Source organism: Eleutherodactylus coqui, chromosome 6 (genome assembly GCF_035609145.1).
Source record: "Eleutherodactylus coqui strain aEleCoq1 chromosome 6, aEleCoq1.hap1, whole genome shotgun sequence".
NCBI lineage: Eukaryota > Metazoa > Chordata > Amphibia > Anura > Eleutherodactylidae > Eleutherodactylus > Eleutherodactylus coqui.
The window spans coordinates 178,017,986-178,037,298 of NC_089842.1; the positions used below are offsets into that span (position 1 = coordinate 178,017,986).

A 19,313-nucleotide genomic window follows, 5' to 3' on the forward strand; every position below is an offset into this window, starting at 1 on the left:
AGAGCTGGTGACTGCTTGTCCTCTGACAGCTAAGCACCAGCTCTCCCTGCCACAGAGATCATCGGCTTGCTTCTGATAAGCTGATGGTCTCTATGGCAACCTATAAATAAAGCAGGAGACTTAGAAGCAGAAGATTGCCGGCATATCCGCAATATCTTCTGCTTCTCAATGTCCTGATTTGTTATCTGTGGGATTGTGCAGGCAGGGCACAATGTCACAGCTTGTGGCATTGTGCTCTGCAGCTCCCATAGTGATACATAGCCCGGAAATCTTCCGGCAGTGGAGCTCGTCCCGGAAAATTTACGGGCGTGCCACTCAAGGGGTTAAAGGGATTGCCCTGGTGTGAGATAACGTTCTAAGAAAAAAAAAAAATTTAATCCAAGTTTGTTAAAAAATAAAAGCATGAGTACTTACCTGTCCTCTGCCCCGATGATCCAGCACTGCAGTCCCATGGTCCTTCCGGTCTATTTTGTAAAACAAAAAAAGGTTTCGTACCGTCTATTTTGTGGAACGAATACCATCTGATCATTGCAGCCAATCGGAGGGCATAGAAATCAGTTGCTGTTCTCCTGGCATCACTGCTCAGATGCTGGGACCCATGCTGCCATGAGAGCAGCACCTGACCTCTGTGACCTCTAGTTGGCTGCAGCGGTCAGGTGGTATCCGTTCCACAATAAAGTCAGGGAGGACCATGGGCTGAAGCCCTGGATTGACTAGACAGAGGATGGGAAGATACCCCTGCTTTTATTGTTTTAACAGGCCTGCATAGCTTTCTTTTTTTTTTTATATTTTAGAAATTTGCCTCTTAACTGGACAACTGCTTCAAAGCAACTCTTGAAAGTCAATGCTAAATTTACCCCACATGCTAGCAACAACAAGCTACAGATTAGTAGCAGAAACCCGCAACATCCATACTGTAATTTATTTAGTCTTACTTAGAGGTGGAGTAATCTGGGTAATAACAGTCTACTACAAAACCAATGAATCATATGTAGTGGAATACCCTAATATTTTAGCAACTGTAAAGGTGCATTTACAATGTAAAGATGATCACTCAGAAGACGGCTTTTGAGCGTTCATTTTGCATAAACTATTACTTGGCACTAATGCCTATTAGTACCAAGTAGCAGCATGTGAGCTGCCAGGTGCCATAATCAGGGAACAGTCCTCCCGCTGTTTCCTGATTACTTTCGCTTTGATGTTATCAGCTGTAATCAGCTCTCCCCGGAAAGAGCACTGCATGCGGTCCTGCTTATCAGCTCTTCCACTGGTTGGGCTGACAGCTGAGAACAGCTGAGACAATGTAATCAGCTGTTATCAGCACTCCCCAGACAGATCACAGTGTGCGGTCCTGCTAATCTGCTGTTCTACTGAACGATGGTTTTTCAAAGCAGAACTGAAAATCGTCATGGGTTTTGAGTGAATTTTGAGCGATAATCGTGTCTAAATGGGCCTTAACTCTGAGCTACATATGTATTATTTGTAAAACAAATGTTTGCTTAGCATGCTGAACGTTTGTTCAGTGCCTTAAGGCCCATTTAGACACAACGATTATCACTCAATAATCATTGTGTCTAACTGCACTGACATCGTGCAGTTTTCGTTAAGCCGTCGCTCATTGTTGTCTTTCAGCATGCTGAAAGACAGCGATAAGCCTTATGAGGAATTCACAGCCGGATACAGCGGATATTATTGTTTCAGCTGTATCCTGCTCCCTGATGATGGGCTGGATATGAAGAACAGAATGGTCCAGCTCTGTTCTGCATACCCCGCTCGGAGCGTTTGGCTGTATAACAGCCGGGCGCTCTGAGCAGAGAACAGCTGGATGCAGAAGACAAGCAGGGCCACCCCGCTTGTCTTCTGCATCCTCCGCTCACAGCGCTCGGCGTGGGGAACAGTTGGATGCAAACGACAAGCGTGGACACTCTGCTTGTCTTCTGCATCCTCCGCTCAGAGCACTCGGCTGTATAACAGCTGGGCGCTCTGAGCGGGGAACAGCTGGATACAGAAGACAAGCAGCCCCGCTTGTCTTCTGCATCCTCCGCTCGTCTTCTGCATCCACCGCTTGGAGCACAAGGTGATCGCTTAACGTTTGAGCGATCATCTTGCCCTGTAAATGACACAACGATTATTGCTCAAAAGTTGCTCAAAAGACATCTTTTGAGAGATAATCGTTGTGTCTAAATGCACCTTTACACTGACTGCCGGGCCACACAAATAGTGTTGACACACTACAATGACGACATAGAGCACCACGCTAGTCCTGGCGAAGAAAAAGACATCTGTACAGTAAACATTATGTAGGAAATAACATCAGTCAACTCAGATATGTATCTTTTTACGTACTGGTAAGATCACTAGACAGTTACATTCTATAAACAGTAGACTGCACAACATGATTGGAGTAAGAGCGCCGTTCATGTTTTGTTGCATTTTTTTCCCCTTCTTTAAACAGATGAGGACGAAGAGGCAGCAGCAGCAGACGCCTTGCGGAAGAGGAGAGCATCCGCACCAGGTTTGTCCACACGTGTACACCAGCCGGAAAGTGCTTTCAATCGTACTATACGGCAAATTTTAACTAATCGTCCTCTTGATGGAGAGCATCACAATTTTTTGCGAGGACTGCAGATGCATAAAGAATATTCCAAACATGATGGATTCTGTGCGTTTGATGGTAAGCCAAACATATTTATAACACCTTTTATTAGCAATGTATCCATATATATGAGGCCAAAATAGTCATACAGTATTGCTATGCGACTATGAAAATCTCTTGGTCCTTAAGGCACCAAATAAGCTGGAACTCGGTGGTTAATACTTTGTTTTCTGTTATGATGTTGCAGTACTTTTTTTTCTCTTATCTTCATTCTTAAGTCTCATGTCCATGGGCATACACGGATCCACCCGTAACCGCAGCCAACGACCCTGCGTAACTGTCCGTGTCTTGAAGTTCTGTACTGCGGATGTGTGCAGAAGTGCCGGCCGGTGCACACACGCAGTACAGCTTTTTTTTTTTTTTTTAAATCTTCTGCTCTTCCTTTGGAAAGCCGCAGCTCGTACACAGTGTCAATTGCGGATGGGCCACGCATCGGACAGCTTTCATTGACTTCAATGGAAGCCGTCCGTGTGGGAACCGCAGTAAAAGGGAGCATGCTGAGATTTTTTTTTTTCATCCGCGAGCTAAAACCGCAGTTGGCTTTTGCTCGTGTACATGAAAAATCATTTTTCCATACCATGCTATTGTGGGTTATTGCTGCGGAATCCGGAGTGGAACGCCCATTCCGGATTCCGCAGCAAAAATCTGCCCGTGGACATGAGGACTTAGGCAAACTTGTTTTAGCACTAGTCAAACACTAGTGTGCTATCATAATAAAACTTGATCATTGTTCTTATGCAAAATTCAACTGTCAGAATTGTCTCTGTATTTATTAACCTTTCAATGACCAGACACTTTTCATATATATTTTTTTTTCATCCATGTCTTCCAAGAGTCATAACCTTTTTTGTTTTTCCATCGACATAGCCAAGAGAGCTTGTTTTTTTGCAGGCCTTGTACTTTTAATGATACCATATATTGTACAATATGAGTTATTGAATAATGTTAAGAAAAAGAAAGTTAAAGGGGTTGTCCCGTGCCGAAACGGGTTTTTTTTTTATTCAATAGGCCCCCCGTTCGGCGCGAGACAAACTCAATGCATGTGTTAAAAAAAAACAAACGTTTAGTACTTACCCGAATCCCCGCGCTGCGGCGACTTCTTCCTTACCTTAGCTAGATGGCCGCCGGGATCTTCACCCATGATGCACCGCGGGTCTTCTCCCATGGTGCACCGTGGGCTCTGTGCGGTCCATTGCCGATTCCAGCCTCCTGATTGGCTGGAATCGGCACACGTGACGGGGCGGAGCTACGCGATGATGCATAGAAGGGGGTGGAGCCAGAACTCCGCTCGTGCCGAGACCCAAGAGAAGGGAGAAGACCCTTCTGCGCAAGCGCGTCTAATCGGGAGATTAGACGCTGAAATTAGACGGCACCATGGAGACGGGGGGACGCCAGCAACGGAGCAGGTAAGTGAATAACTTCTGTATGGCTCATATTTAATGCACGATGTATATTACAAAGTGCATTAATATGGCCATACAGAAGTGCTTACCCCCACTTGCTTTCTCGGGACAACCCCTTTAAATGTAAAATGGACAAAAAACACAATTGTTTTTTGGGGGGATGATTTTATGGTGTTTACAGTGCAGTAAAAATGGTATGTTTACTTTATTCTATGGCTCAGTACAGCTGTACCAAATATATACTTTTTTTTTCAACTCCCACCACGTTAAACACCCTCTTGACATCCACTATACAAGTACAGCAAAGGCCGGTTGTCATTTATTTAGAGTGGGCTCGGGACCATAGCCTCAAAATGTGATTGTTCTCAGTAAGAGAACTCAAGTAATCTTGTAGATATGATACCTTTTATTGGCTAACAAAAATACATGATGTTACAGTGAGCTTTCGGACCTCACAGGGTCCTTTCTCAGGCTTAGCCCTGAAGGTCTTCATGCCGAAACACACAAACCCAAGAATATTAGTAAACTGATGGCCATTGGCCATGAGGAATAGAGTTTGATTTCTCAGGCACTCTTTCAGAAGCTGGCTACACATCACGTTTGCAGCAGACCGTAATGGCAAAAGGTGCTATAGATGCTGGTCATGAAGGGGTTTAATAATTGTATTCATTTGTGGTGAATTTTGAGAAACCACTTCGTATATTAGTCGTGTTGAGCTTTTTAGATTATTCTTGTTTGATTCGTTTTTGCAAACAGCTGAAATATTTGTAAGCTTGCAAATAAACCTAATTTGCAATGGGGGACGAATAATTGTGATTGCAACTGTATGTGTAGAGGAATAAAATGTGAACCTATCCTTCAAGTTTAGGGAATCGCATATACATATTAATTCAAAGATAACAAGCTGTATTTTGCTGCTGTCCCTTTTATGCCATATCTTCTTTAACAATAAACATTTATTGTATAGGACTCTGTGGTATGGGGAGATTGGTTTAGGAGTTGTATGTTGCTTATTTATTTTTTATGGACTTTGCTTTGCCTTGCAGATTCAAAACTGGATAGTTCTCCAAACAATCTGACGCCATCTGCTGAAGAGCTCTGCCTTGTAGACTGTGCATATTACATTAATGCCAGCTTCCCACCGCTGCTCCGAGAGGAACGCAAAGTGGACCTTCTCCTGTCATTTGACTATGGATTAGCAGACAAGTTTAGCGTAAGTGGTGAAGTAAAAGCTGCCGTTTGCTGTTCAAAACATATGATGTAACCTCTAGTAGAGCTATAATGGACACGAGCAATCTAATAGCTGAGTGCTTCTGCTGGACAGTTGGTGGCTCCACGGCTGCTGTGGAGTCCTGTCCGGCTTATCTTGATGTAAAAGTATGGTATGTGAACAGTCTACCATTAGTTAACTAACACAAAACTGAAAAGGAAGTATTAGGACTGTGTTGTGGGGCTGCTTATCCTGCAACATCAGTGAAGAAATGATATGATGAATGTGTGTTCTGCTAACCAGATATTGCTTAATTTATTGTAATTTGAACACTTTTTATCATATTTCTTTTAATTGAAAATTGGACATTTTGAATTTCTGTCATTTCAGTCTGTGGAACGAACCCGGGAGTACTGCGTGGCTCATAATCTCTGCTTTCCTAATATAAACGTGTGCGAAGAGGAGAAACAAAATCCTAAAGAATGTTATTATTTCACAAACTGTGGAAGCCACGTTGATCCCTCTATTGTGCATTTCCCTCTGGTAAATGACACATTCAAAGAGTTTAAACATCCAGGTTAGTCAATCGAGTGTCATTGAATGACTGATATTTCTTAGGGCAACTTTACACTGCAAGATGTAATGGAACGAGCATCCGACCAGCGGTGAAGTAGTGATCGTATATCGTTTGCTTGGCATGTAGTGACACTGAACAGTAATTGGGTAGTTGCTATCATCCATTGGAACATAAACATCTCTCTAGTTAACCCTTCTGCCACTGCTTTCTATGCAAATTGTTACGATGCCTATTTATACCAAAGTATTTTGCAGTAGGCGAACAATGATCTATAGGTGCAAACTATTATTCGCACAATATTCATGTTTTGTAAAAGGACCTTAGAAAATGATTACTGTGGCATCAACTGATGGCGTATTTACACGTAACGATTATCATTCATCATAGAAGGGGAAATAAAAAATTAAAAACAATCACAGAAAATGGCCGTTACTTACTGACTGAGGAGTACATATAGATGCATCCTCCTCTAACCACTATGTGTGGGAGTGTACACCAAGCATCCACCCCCCTCATTATCAGGAGGCAGTGTGAGTGGGTGTTTTATCGGTGTCCCGCACAGGTGTTATTGGCTCCTCCGTTTGGTAGTCAGCTACCTGCATGGTGAGAGGAGGATGCATCTATATGCCCTCCTCAGTCAGTAAGTAACGGCCATTTTCTGTGTAACGATTATCATTCAAACTAACGAATTTGAGCTATAATTGTTCAGTGTAAATGCAAAAAAAAAAAAAATCGCTCACTATTCACTCAGTTGTCTTTATCGCTGACTGTCAATGTAAATGCTCAGCGCTTCACAGGAGGTGAAGCGCAAGCACTGATGACCTCAGTGGTGACGTCACACCTCGTGCAGTTGTTTACCAAACTGTTGGCCTGTGTAAAAGGGCCATAAGCCTGATGGAGGAGCCCATGTGCCAAACAATCCTCCCTTTACTTGTGTTAGGAAGTGTTCTACTCTTTAAAGTATCTCACACCTCATGTTTACAATTCAGAAACCAAAACGGCACCTGGATGGAACCATGGGGGTCTCTGTTTTACATAGGAGAGTACAAACAATGACAAGTTGCAGTTATAAACCTCTCCTAATTCTCAGTAAAGGCTCATTTACACACAAAGACAATCTTTCACTGGATTGAAAGATTAACAATTCTAGCAGTCATTTTGCATAACGTGCTAATGGACACTAATGTCCATTAGCAGTTTATCAGCTTCATTTGCATGTAAACGAGCCTCCAGGAGCTGCTTGCAGAACACATCAGGTGGTCTGACCTCTGCAATCAGCTCCATTGCATGGGCTTTCCGCATGAATACAATGTAATCAGTCGCTCATGTGTAGAACACAGTGTGCAGTCTGTGCTATCTCTCTCTGGCTGAACGATGGATTTTAAAAAAATCATCGTTCAGCTGAAGAGTAAATGAGAGTAGCGTCTATCACTCATATGCGATAATTGAGTGTAAATGGGGCTTAACTGTCTGTTATCTGTGCCGAATCTCATTGTTTTCCTATGAAATGCAGCTTCACACTGACCTTTACTGTCTGTAAGAGCTGATGGAGAGAAACCTAACACAAGCAGAAATCAGTGAGAGCAGTGTCAAGCAGTATCACATAGGATAGACTGAGGCTCTGCAGTATGAGTTAGAGGTAAGGTGTTGCTAAGGGGTAAAATGCCCCCCAAAATGTTGAAGTGCTTCTTTAAAGAGTACTTACACTTTCACCATGGAGCACTCTCGTTCTATTAGCTGTTTGTGGCTCCTCAAGGCAGCTGAAGACTGTTCCATAAAGTACTATATGGGGCCATCTTCAGCTGCCGTAAGGAGCGGAAAAAGGCAGATGGCGCATGAGCACTCCAGGGTGATGGTGCAGGTGCTCTTTAAGAGGACATATACAGGCAATGCTAGCAGTGATGGATCGGCCTCATGGCAAAGCGTAATATTAGTATTAGCATACTAAACTATGTTTCTTCACAGGAGTTAAACGGGTAACGGATCAAGAAAAAGAAGATGGAAATGTGCGTCTGGACGGCTTTACGTCACCTTATAAGTTGCTTAGGACATCTTACAGTGAGGAAGACTTTGATAAACTGGTCAATCTAACAGCATACAATGTGGAGAATAATGTGCAGACAATTCTGAAAGCCTTCAGAGAGGCCATTGAATGCAAGCAATGTAATAATTCTGGAACCTGCAACAAAAATGAGGAAATACAGTAGACGCAACATACCTTAAGAATGGTTTTTACTAAGATGTGACTTCCCTGGTTGGTAAATTGTTTCCGTGTGGCAATATGATTTAGGACCAGTAAATAGACATTTGTTATAAGGTGCACACTCATCTGCATAGTTTTCATACTTTTATTAGGTCCCTTCTAATATTAATATCTGTGCTAGGTTAAAGGGGTGTTCAGTTTCAAATTATTTATATGCTATCCTCAAGCTAGACCATTGGTAGTAGATTGGTTGGGGTCTACTTCCTGGACCCCAGTAGATTAGCCGTCCACCAGACTGATGCACTTGTGCACAAAGCACGATGTATGCCGGATGAACACAGCTCCATTTCCATTGCAGTGGCCAGGCCTGGTATTACAGGCAAATATATAACTGCATACAATGGGCATAGCACATGTTTTTAACAGTATGCAGAACAGCCTCCGACATCGGAGCACTTCCCTGAATGGTGTTAAAAACTAGAGATGAACGAGTATACTCGCTAAAGGCAATTGCTCGAGCGAGCATTGCCTTTAGTGAATATCTCCCCCGCTCGAGACTGCAGGTTCGGGTGCCGGCGCGCGGGGGGGGGGGGGGGGGGGGTGAGTAGCAGCTGTCAGCAGGAGGGAGCGGGGGAGAGGGAGAGAGAGATCTCCCCTCTGTTCCGCCCCGCTCTCCCCTGCAGCTCCGTGCCCGCTGCTGGCACCCGAACCTGCAGTCTCGAGCGGGGGAGATACTTGCTAAAGGCAATGCTCGCTCATCTATATTAAAAACAGGTGTTGGACCTCACCCGGCATCGGAGCTATGCAGGGAAATCTTAATGTCGGACGAGATCCAACACTGAATAGAAAATTGTTTATGCCTAACAACCCCTTTAAATTGTAAACCTTGCCTTATTATGGTTTGAACAGTGACAATACAAACAAAACTCCAGAGAGAATCAGTAGCATGTAGCTTAGCTGGAAAGCCTTTAGTTTTTTTGTGTATGTTTAAATATTGTGTATTTTATAATAGATAGATGGTGAACATGATGGGCGCATATGTAAAAAAAAAAAATATTTGGAACAACATTTTTCTGTGTCAGAAAATGTCTTGGTTGTTTAGTAATGTGTAATATTTACTGTATTCTTCATACATCATCCGACATTTTAAAATATGAGCCTCAATATGCCAACCAGCTATATAGGCAATGAAGGAACTGTCCTATGGAAAAAGGTTCCAGACCCAGCTAGTTCGCCTAGGAGTTTAATGCATAACTGCTGGGGTTTGCCATCCACTCTATTCATATAGCCAGTGAATGGTAAGAGCCATTAAATACTCAGCATTATTAAACACCTGATCACTGTGATATATTTGGAAGAGGTTCTTCCTGGGTAACAGCCTATAGATGAAGCTTATATGCGAGCCCATGTCTGATAATGTATTGTTATTACATGTAGCCCAGCAGTACTCTGGGATCATTTATTCCAGCTCCAGTATTTTGTCCTGTTTAATATGTACAATGTTCTGTTATTAGAGCACTTTAAGCTAAATAAATAACTTTTTACTACACTCTTCATTTTTCACCTCTGGTCCCTTCATATATATTGGAAGCTTTTAGTGACTACTTTTTATAACTAATGTTACAATGTTGATTAATCAAATGTTGGGGTTTGTATGCACAACTGTATGTAAGGCCCAGCTCAGAAGAGTGTTTTGTAGTTTTTTTTGTTTTTTTTTACATAAACAGGACTGGATCCTGACAAATGTAAGTAGCTAAAGCCCCATTTACACGGGACGATTATCGCTCAAACAATGTCTTTTGAGCAATAATCGTTGCGTGTAAATGCTACCATAATTAGTTTTTCGGGCCAAACAATGATTTTATGTTGAGTTTAAAATCCATCCTTCGGCCGGGCAGCTGATAGCAGGGACCGCACACTGTGATTCTCCATGGGAACGCTGATAACATTGTTTTCAGCTGCAGTCCCACTGCAGAACAAAGGGGCTGAATGCAGATAACAAACCACCTGCTGTTATCTGCATACAGGGAAGGGAGCCTCATTTACATGCAAATGAAGCTAATTTACTAATGGGCAGCTTATGCAAAATGATCAAACTGTCCTTCTCTATCTTTTAAACGAATTTTGAGCGATCATCTCTGTGTGTAAAGGGGGCTTAAGTCTTTACTCCTACAGTTAAAGGCCTTTTACAAAGTCTGACGAATGAGATAAACACATGTTCATTAGCTAATTTGCTTGTTTATACAAGTATAAAAATTCTTCCTGGTCATCATCCTGTGTGAACAGGTAGATGTGCAGTTGACCAATGATAATACGAGGGTGAGAGTTCCGTTACCACTGCAGTGGCCCAACATGGTATTACAGCCAAATTCCCATACATTTCAATTAGAACTTGGCCTGTAATACCAAACTTGGCCACTGCAGTGTGAACGGAGCAGTCTGCTTCTTGCAGAAGGCTGTCCAGTTACATGAGCGCACCGTCCAGAGAACAGCAAATCGGCACATGTCCCTGCTGGTAGACTCCTGCTGATCTACTAATAATGACCACCCATTTAAGTAATGCAGTTCACATAATACAATTACATATCAAACACATTTCTGCAGTATCTGATCACAGAAACGCTTAGATTTTGCAAAACTCCCCAAAATTATGGCAAACTCAAGGCTCATTTACACCAGCCGATGATCACTAAAAAGCGATCGCTTTAGCGATAATCTGTGCATGTAAATGTGCGCCCATCGTGCACTTTTCAGGCACTGCTAGCTGATCCTTAACTTCAGTCCAACCTAAAAATCGTCAGCCTTAATAGCAGTTCTCCACGGGGAGTGCTGATGGCATTGTTTCCCCCTGGAGAACAAAGGATCTGAATGCAGATAGGAGCCCTCTGGCTATTAACTGCATTCAGGGAAGGATTCATTTGCACACTTAATTGCTACTAAGTAGCGGAGTAGCTACTTAATAGTTTATGCAAAATGATCGCTCAAAGCTGTCACTCAAACTGTCGTTTCAGCCATCTTTGAGCGATCATCGGCTGGTGTAAATGGGCCTTTAGGCTACATTCACACGACCATAAAACTCACGCTAATATGAACTCTATTCTTTCGAATGGAGTCATACACATGAGCGATTTTTTTTTTTTTTTTTTTCCACACAGCAATGCTACGTGTTAAGAAAAAAATCACTGCATATCCTATTTTTTTGCGTTCCCCAGAAAGCATTGCCCATTGTTTTCAATGAGACAGTTAAACACATCCTATGCCATGCAATGTGCGTGAAACAAGTGCAATTCATGGATAATCACGGGTAAAATGCACGTTGGCAAGTGAAATATTAGCCCGGATTTCTTGGCTCGATATCACGCTCGCCCGTGTGATAGTAGCCTACATCTCTTACTGCATGTTACAATAATATACTTTAATGTGCCCCCTGTGGGTTGAGCATTTTTAAAAAGTACCGTAATACCAAATTTATTATTCCATATGTCAAAAAAAAAATCTTTATTTTTATAAACTGTAATAAATAGATTGCTGTGGATGCTTCACAATTTAAATATATTCTGTACTTCAGGGCATTAAGTAAACTAATTAAAATATGTATCACATGGAAAAGGTAAAACACTTCAAAAATAATGTAAATAATTTTGCACATATTTAGGGTAGACACAAATTAAACTGCCTGGTTTTGCTGGTAAAATAGCAGTTTACCTGCAAAAACTACCTGAACATTAAGGCTGGCTGTCCACGGGCGAGGTGTCATAGCAAGATCTGCGACGATAACTCGCACGTGGAGTTTGCACGACACGCTTTCCATAGGATAACTATAGAAAGAGCAGCCTACTGCACACGAGTGGAAAATTGTAGTGATTTGCTGCTAGCATGATTAAAATCACGGCATGCCGCAATGAGACCTTTTAGTGCTCACACCTCCTCCGCATTGCGGAATATTGCTAGTGTGGACAGGTGGCCTAACAGTCACCTGAAAACTGCATGTCAGTGTGGTTTTCATGCAGAGGACGCTATGTGTGTTATTACCCATATAACAATTAGATGCACGTAGAGTTAAAATTGTAATAATTGTACAAGGTTACCTGAGTGTATGTTCAGTTAATTTACAATCCCTTTATCATTACTGATGGATTTAACACGTGTTGTTTTGATGTAGTTATTGAATTAAAAAAAAAAGAGAAGGAAGGTCTTAAAGGGGATGTCCGGGTCATATACAATTATTTTAAAATGCATTTGAATCTGTAAGCTGGCGATCCAGCATTGCAGCCCTGTGGTCCTTCCAGTTTTTATTTTGGAATGGCTACCATCTGACCGCATATTAAATGCTGTTCTCCTGACATCACAGCTCAGATTGCTAGGAACCATGCTGCCATGAGAACAGCACCTAATGTCTGAGGCCTCTGATTGGCTGTTTTGGAACGGCTCCTACCTAACCACTGCACAGATTAAGAGGACTGTGGGGCTCATTCGCCAGGGAAGAGGATGGGTAAGTACTGCTGCTATTATTATTTTAACAGATTTGGATGCCTTTTTTAAAAATTGTATAACACCCATAAAACCCCTTTTACTATATACTTTGCCTCCTGCCATTGCTTAATAAAACTGCATCAAAACCACATACGAGAAAGTGCCATGAGCCTCTTCTATTTAATCACTTTTGCATAGTAGCTCAGAATCCATTCTCCTTAGGCCGCATTCACACGGGCGATTTTCTCGTACAATTTTGTAGTGATACGACAATGCTACAAATTGCATGTATCTAGAGCCCATGCTTTCCTATGGGATCTTCCACACAAGCAATTTTTGTAGCTTGCTACATTGTGATACTATAAAATTGCGGAATGCTCTATAGGCCTCGTTCACATGGGCGATGTATGTGAAGCCCATGCTTTCCTATGGGTTACTTCACATACATGTTTTGTAGCATGCAACAACCCAACACAAAAACCTTGCGGGTCCGGCGATATGCCCACGACTCGTGAGGTTTTGTAGCCCATGTTTCCCTATGGAGCCTCCCTCTCTGTTGCATCACATGAAAACACGGTTTTCGTGCTGTGCAATGCAACTTTGACAGTAGGGAATCCTACTGTCAAAGCTATAACCTAAGCCCAAACTGCAGGGAAAAATAAAAACATTACGCATACATCACCTTAGAAGCGCTGTCAGACTGGCTGCATCTTCTCCCTGGTCCCCGACATCATAGTCTTCTCTTCTGGTTGGGTATTGAAAAATCGCTGCCTCCTGGAAACACTGCCTCTGATTGGCTGACGCTTAGCCAATCACAGCCAGCACTCAATGAACCAATCACAGCCATTCGTTGAGTGGTGGCTCTGATTGGCTAAGCGTCAGCTAATCACAGGTAGTGCTTACAGGAGGCGGTTATTTTTCAATCTCCAGCTAGAAGAGAAGACTATGATCAGTGCCGGGGACCAAGAAAGAAGATGTGGCCTGACCGACAGCGCTTCTAAGGTGATGTATAGGGTTATTTTAAATATTTTTTTTTTCTTTTTCAGCTACAGCTTATTTTTGGGAAAAGGCTTATATTTTAAGCCTCCCCCGAAAATCCTCGAATGTGGTGCTACAAAGTCCCGGTATCACCGCGAGAAACCGCAGTGATATCACATGGACCAGTGATGTGATATCGCTGCGATTTTCTCGCACGATGCTGTGTCGCCCGTGTGAACGAGGCCATACAGCCACGATTTGCTATGTTTTGCAGCCCATATTTCGCCATGGAACCTCCTTGTTTATTGCATCGCACGAACTTGTGATTTTCATGCTATGCGATTTTAACATTAGAAAATCCTACTAACCTTCTCGCTACAAGATTGTGCAATTTTATCACACAAGAAAATCGTGTGTAGCAGCGACGCGATGCTACATTTTTCCCCAGAAAAATCACATGTACATAGCAGCGATATTGCAGCTATTTTGTCGCCCATGTGAATGTGCCCTTATACCCACAGAGTCATCAGTTTATTACATCATTTTAATCATCTCCTCCCTTGCTGCCAGTTCCACAGGAATATGTGTGTTGGAGGGGGTGTAATACAACAGGGTGTAAGCTCATTAACCCATCCATAGCTTCCCTGTCATCAGTTTACTTCACTTTTTGAAGAACTTCTTAAAAACACTCTTTTTGTGCTTCTCTTTGGCGTCATCTGTTTCAACTATTTTGGGAGAGTAAAAGTCTGTCTTCTCTGAGGTAATATAGACTGTTGAAGAAAAAAAAATGAAAACAATTTTTGAAGGATTATTTTTTTGGTTGTATGAAGAAATTGACTTTTAATGCATAGCTTTACTTTGTTGTTAAAAGCAGTTACAAATGTACTTTTAAAAATTAGATCCAAGCGAATTAAAACAAATGGCACTTACCTGTCCTCCACCCCAGCGATCCAGCATTGCACAATTCTTCCAGTCTGTCGCAACGGAAGTCAGGTGACTGCTGTCTGCCAATCAGAGGTAGAACTGACAGTGATGTTGCAGCCTCTGATTGGCAGGCAGCAGCCACCTGATTTCCATGGTCAACACTGACCGGGATAATCGTGGGACTGCAGCGCTTTTTTCTACTGGACAACCGCTTTATTCTCATGTCTGTATAAGGCTCCATTCATACATTTTGAGACAGACTCTGTTTTATCAAGTTTCCATTGACAAGCAGAGTAATGTAGTCGGCTGCACTACTATAGTTTGTAAGAAGCACAAAAAACTCACTGATCTTCTAGGTTGTTAGAATCTATTATAGAACAGTTCCTTTTTACTAGCCAATTAAAAAGTAATGTATGTATATTTGAACAAAACTACACGATCATTTATATAAATCATAGCAAAAGCAGCACATGTGAAGTTAGGGTGACTACCCACTACAGGGGTCTGCAGGGGTCTATGGGACTTGTAATGTTAAGATCGCGATTTCGTGGTAAATTGCGCAATCGCGATTTTAACATTACAAGTCCCATAGACCCCTGCAGAAAAAAAAAAACGCTGCGAATTTCGCAGTGAAAAAAAACTATAGTGGGTAGTCACCCTTATACTGGCATTTTTTTCAAGATCAGATACCCTCTTTAAATAGTAAACTGTTTGCCTGCCTAAGACTATGTTCACACTAGCAGTTTTTGTTTCCATCTATCTGGTCTGTCATGGGAGCAGCTAACCAGAAAGAAAATGCGTGGTTTTATGCCCATACACATTCATTGAAACTGAAAACCTTCACCTTTAATGCATGTCAATTTTCTATTGCCATTGCACTTTCGCTTCCAGTTAATAAATAAAAAAAAAAAAGCTGATTTTTTTTTTTCCTTCAAGACTGGTGTCAATGCAAACAGAAAGCTATCACTTTGCTTCAATTTTTCATTTCCGTGTGCTTTCCATTTAGCTGCTCCCACAACAGAACAGCTAGACGGAAACATTAGTGTGAACCTAGCATAAAGCCACCACTAGAGAGAAGCTAGATTTTAAAAGTCATAATTTTTTTACTTTTCTGTCGACGCAACCGTATAAGGGCTTGTTTTTTGCGTGGTGACCTGTAGTTTTTATTGGCGCCATTTTTGGGTAAATTGACTATATTGTAAAACGTTTATTATTTTTTTTATGACAACAGGGAGAAAAAATGCATCAATTCTGCCATAGATTTTTTTTTTTACAGCGTTAATCATGCAGCATAAATGACACAATCCATTTTTTCTGTGGGTCGGTAAGGTTACAATGATACCAAAAATCTAACTTTTTTTATGTTTTTCCACTTTTCTAAATTCCTGCATTCAAAGTCCTGTAACTTTTTTATTTTTCTATGTACGGAGCTCTATGCGGGCTTATTTTTTGCGCGATGAGCTGTAGTTTTTATTGGTACCATTGTGGGGTACATATGGCTTTTTTGATCACTTTTATTGCGTTTTTAGGGAGGCAAAATGCTAAAAATTAGCATTTTGCCTCAGTTTTTTTTAACGCTTTTTCACTGCATAGTCAAAAGCATGTGCACTTTATTGTACGCATCGTTACGGACGCGACAATACCAAATATGTGGGGTTTTAATTTTTTTACCTTTTTTATGCAAATATGAGAAAAAGCATAAAAAAGAGTTTTTTAAACTTTTTTTTTATTCTTCTTCTTTTTTTTTTCTTTACACAATTTGTGTCCCTCTGGGGCACTTACAGTATAGCACTGATGATCGCTGTGATAAGGCATGGCAGGGCTACTGTCCTGCCATGCCTTATCGCTTATACAGCAATCACAGGCTATGGCAATACAGGACGCCACTGTCTGGCGTCCTGTTGCCATAGCAGCCAGCCAGGCTCTCTGCGATTATATCGCAAGAGCCCGGTGACGTCGCAGAGGGAGCGTGCTCCCTCTGTAAGCCCCTCCAATGCCGCGATCTACATAGATCGCGGCAGGGAAGGGGTTAACAGCGGGGGGGCATCTCTGATGCACCCCTGCTGTTGCAGCGGGAGGCGGGCTATGACTGACAGCCGACTCCCGCTGCGGGATAGCGCGAGATTATAAGTGATCTTGCGCTATCCCCAGGATGTACCCCGAGGAAGTACCCCGCTGCCAAGACGTAAACTTACGCCCTGGAGTGGGTAGGGGTTAATGAAAGCTGTATAAATCAATATGCTGTAAGCTTTCCCTGGAGGTAGTTGAAGCAGTCACGATTTTATCATTTAAAGTGTAATGCCGACTTCACATGGGTGTATTTGCGCATACAATACGCAGTGAATAGAACACATTGATTTGAATGGGTTTTTTCACATAAGCCTATTTTCCTGCGCATTTCAGTCATGCAAAAAAAACGCACGTATGCTCTATTTTCCAAAAGTTCCTATAGAAGTCAACTGGGGTGTGCAAAACGTTCGGAGATATGTGAAACACTCTATAATTGTGCAGGAACTCATTAGACTAGTAAGCCATTTCAATAGCTGGGAGCATCAGTGTGTATTTTTTTGCAGGTGCAAAAAATTACAGTAAAAACCACTGATGTGCATGCACAAAACGGTACTCATACATGCGCAAATATGCTCGTGTGAAGCTGGCCTGTTTTAAGTTTTTTCTTTAAAAAATGTACAAAATATGCGACTTTAAGCATTTTTGTAATCTGTTTTATTAGCCCATTCTGTACATTTTTCTTTCAGAATCCGTATTTTGCTATGCAGCTAGGGAAATCCAAATTTATCCAACAGCATAGCAGAAGAGGGTGGTCCAGCTGTGCCTGCACTGTTCTCTATAATGCAGCTTATTTTATTACTTTTAACTCTTTGTCATCCACTGCTCTGTCACCCTGCACTGGTGTTATACTTCTCCGACAGTCTCGGCAGCGCGCTGTGAAGGAGAGACCGTTCTATGCTGCAGACAGCTTCTCCCCTTTACCTACTGGACCCGATACACAATCTGTATTTCGATGCATCGGGTGGTGAGGAGCCAGAAAGGTGAGCGGAAGAAGCCATCTGCAGCACAGAACAGTTCTCCATACATAGCGCAGTGCTGGAGCCAGAGTCGCCTGTTCTGTACATCAAAAAAAAAAAATTAGACTTACACTTTAACGCTATGGTTATGCAGAGATACTGAGTTGTGTTTAACAAAAAACAAGCTTTTAGGATATTTTCACATGGTGGAATTCACTGCAATGTTTGGCACAGATTCGCACACAAAATTCGGCAAGATCCACATGTGGAATTCCGACATGGAGATGTGTTTTTCTATATCGGAATTCTGCATGCGGATTTTGCCTATTGACAGGGCAAATTCTGAGGATCGGCACCAAAAACCATGGTAGAAAGCCACAGTATTGAATTCAGCCTAAACAAATGCATCAAGTGGAAAATGCAGCACTGAACTCCACTGTGTGAACCTACCCTTACTCCTCTCCAAAGATATAATATACAACAAATGAGTGCACAATTTAATGTAGATCTAAAAACGAATCGAAGATGTTAAATGATGGTTACACGTCAAGGTCAGTTTACATAGGCCAGATTGCTGCAATCTTTGCCAAAATTAAGAAATATCGAAAATAGGCTGACATGTAGAAAGAAAATTAATTCTTTTTCAATCTACTCCTTTTTTGTGGACCGTGTGAACCAGGCTTATGACTGCACAATCTTACCTCTGTTTGCAGAAAATGTATGGCCATTGCTTTCTGGTTCAAATGAAAATGCCCTGTAGAGGGGATAGATATGACATTTTATACTTTTGAAACATTTTACTAATTGAAAAATTATACTGCCAAATAGAGATGTTCTCAGCTACTGTGTGGTGTAAGGTCTCACGTCCACGGGTAGTTTTTCACGGCATATTACAAGGTGAATGGATTTTCATTGATTTATGAACACTGGCGTGTAGATACACATGAGAAATAGATCACAGCATGCTCTATTTCTCTCCGTACCACACAGCATGAGCCCTATACATTTGTATAGGCAGCTTATGCAACGTTGTCCATTCGCAATACATTGCGTATGGCTGGTGTTTTTATATGCAACCCCGCTATGAAACAGAGCGGGGAATTTAAAAAAATAAATTAAAAAAAATAGTTACACTGTACATATTCATGTGTGCGTGATACCCGGCCATGCGCAGTGCACTCACAGTTATATGCGGTCTCTGCTGAAATAGCTGGTATTTACAAATAATGGTAAAACACTGCGGGGAGATCTGCAGAGTTTTACTAAAATGGCCGTGGACATGCGGCCTAAGGCGGATTTGAAATTGGCTAGATTGTTATGAAGAGTGGTCTACTATCATACAGTTTCTAAACAGACAAGTACTTCACTTGGCTGCAGAGCACACAATTTGTATGTATCAATAACTAAATTGATGCAACCTGAACATCGATCTTCATACAGTAGTTGAAACTCATTTAGCTTAAGAACAGTGAAACCTGTCATCATATATTATACTTGTGTATCTATTTGTCTCTCAAAAATGGTCCGTAAGGCACATGTAGACAATGATTATCGCTCCAAAGATGTCTTTTGAGCGATAATCATTGTGTCATTTACATCGCAAGATGATCACTCAAACATTGAGCGATCACCTTGTGCTCCGGAGGATGCAAAGAACAAGCGGGGGGAGCGGTTGTGCTCTGCATCAAGCTGTTCCCCGCTGGGAGCTCCCTGCTGTCATACAGCCTAGCGCTCCCGGCGGAGGATGCAGAGGACAAGCGGAGGGCCGCTTGTTTTCTGCATGTAGCTGTTTCCCGCTGGGAGCGCCCGGCTGTCATACAGCTGACCACCCCCAGCGGAGGATGCAGAAGACAAGCGGGGTAT

At 42.0% G+C, this 19,313-nt stretch overlaps 2 protein-coding genes across 5 annotated transcripts in view; one reads left to right on the forward strand and one right to left on the reverse strand.

Moving 5' to 3' along the window:
* PLA2G4B (phospholipase A2 group IVB) overlaps nucleotides 1-8,629 on the forward strand; it is a 51,182-nt gene extending 42,553 nt beyond the window's left edge. For all 4 annotated transcript variants that reach the window (XM_066608317.1, XM_066608319.1, XM_066608318.1 and 1 more), the window contains 4 exons: nucleotides 2,456-2,674; nucleotides 5,106-5,272; nucleotides 5,660-5,846; nucleotides 7,812-8,629. In XM_066608317.1, the coding sequence (XP_066464414.1) occupies nucleotides 2,456-2,674; nucleotides 5,106-5,272; nucleotides 5,660-5,846; nucleotides 7,812-8,053 (815 nt within the window). In that variant the 3' untranslated portion in view covers nucleotides 8,054-8,629. The remainder of the gene's footprint in view (nucleotides 1-2,455; nucleotides 2,675-5,105; nucleotides 5,273-5,659; nucleotides 5,847-7,811) is intronic.
* Nucleotides 8,630-13,454: 4,825 nt separating this feature from the next.
* The window catches only part of SPTBN5 (spectrin beta, non-erythrocytic 5), a 267,766-nt gene continuing 261,907 nt past the window's right edge, over nucleotides 13,455-19,313 (reverse strand). The window contains exons 69-70 of the mRNA XM_066608323.1: nucleotides 18,152-18,204; nucleotides 13,455-14,270 (exon numbers count right to left, since the gene is read on the reverse strand). Of these exons, the coding sequence (XP_066464420.1) occupies nucleotides 14,161-14,270; nucleotides 18,152-18,204 (163 nt within the window). The 3' untranslated portion in view covers nucleotides 13,455-14,160. The remainder of the gene's footprint in view (nucleotides 14,271-18,151; nucleotides 18,205-19,313) is intronic.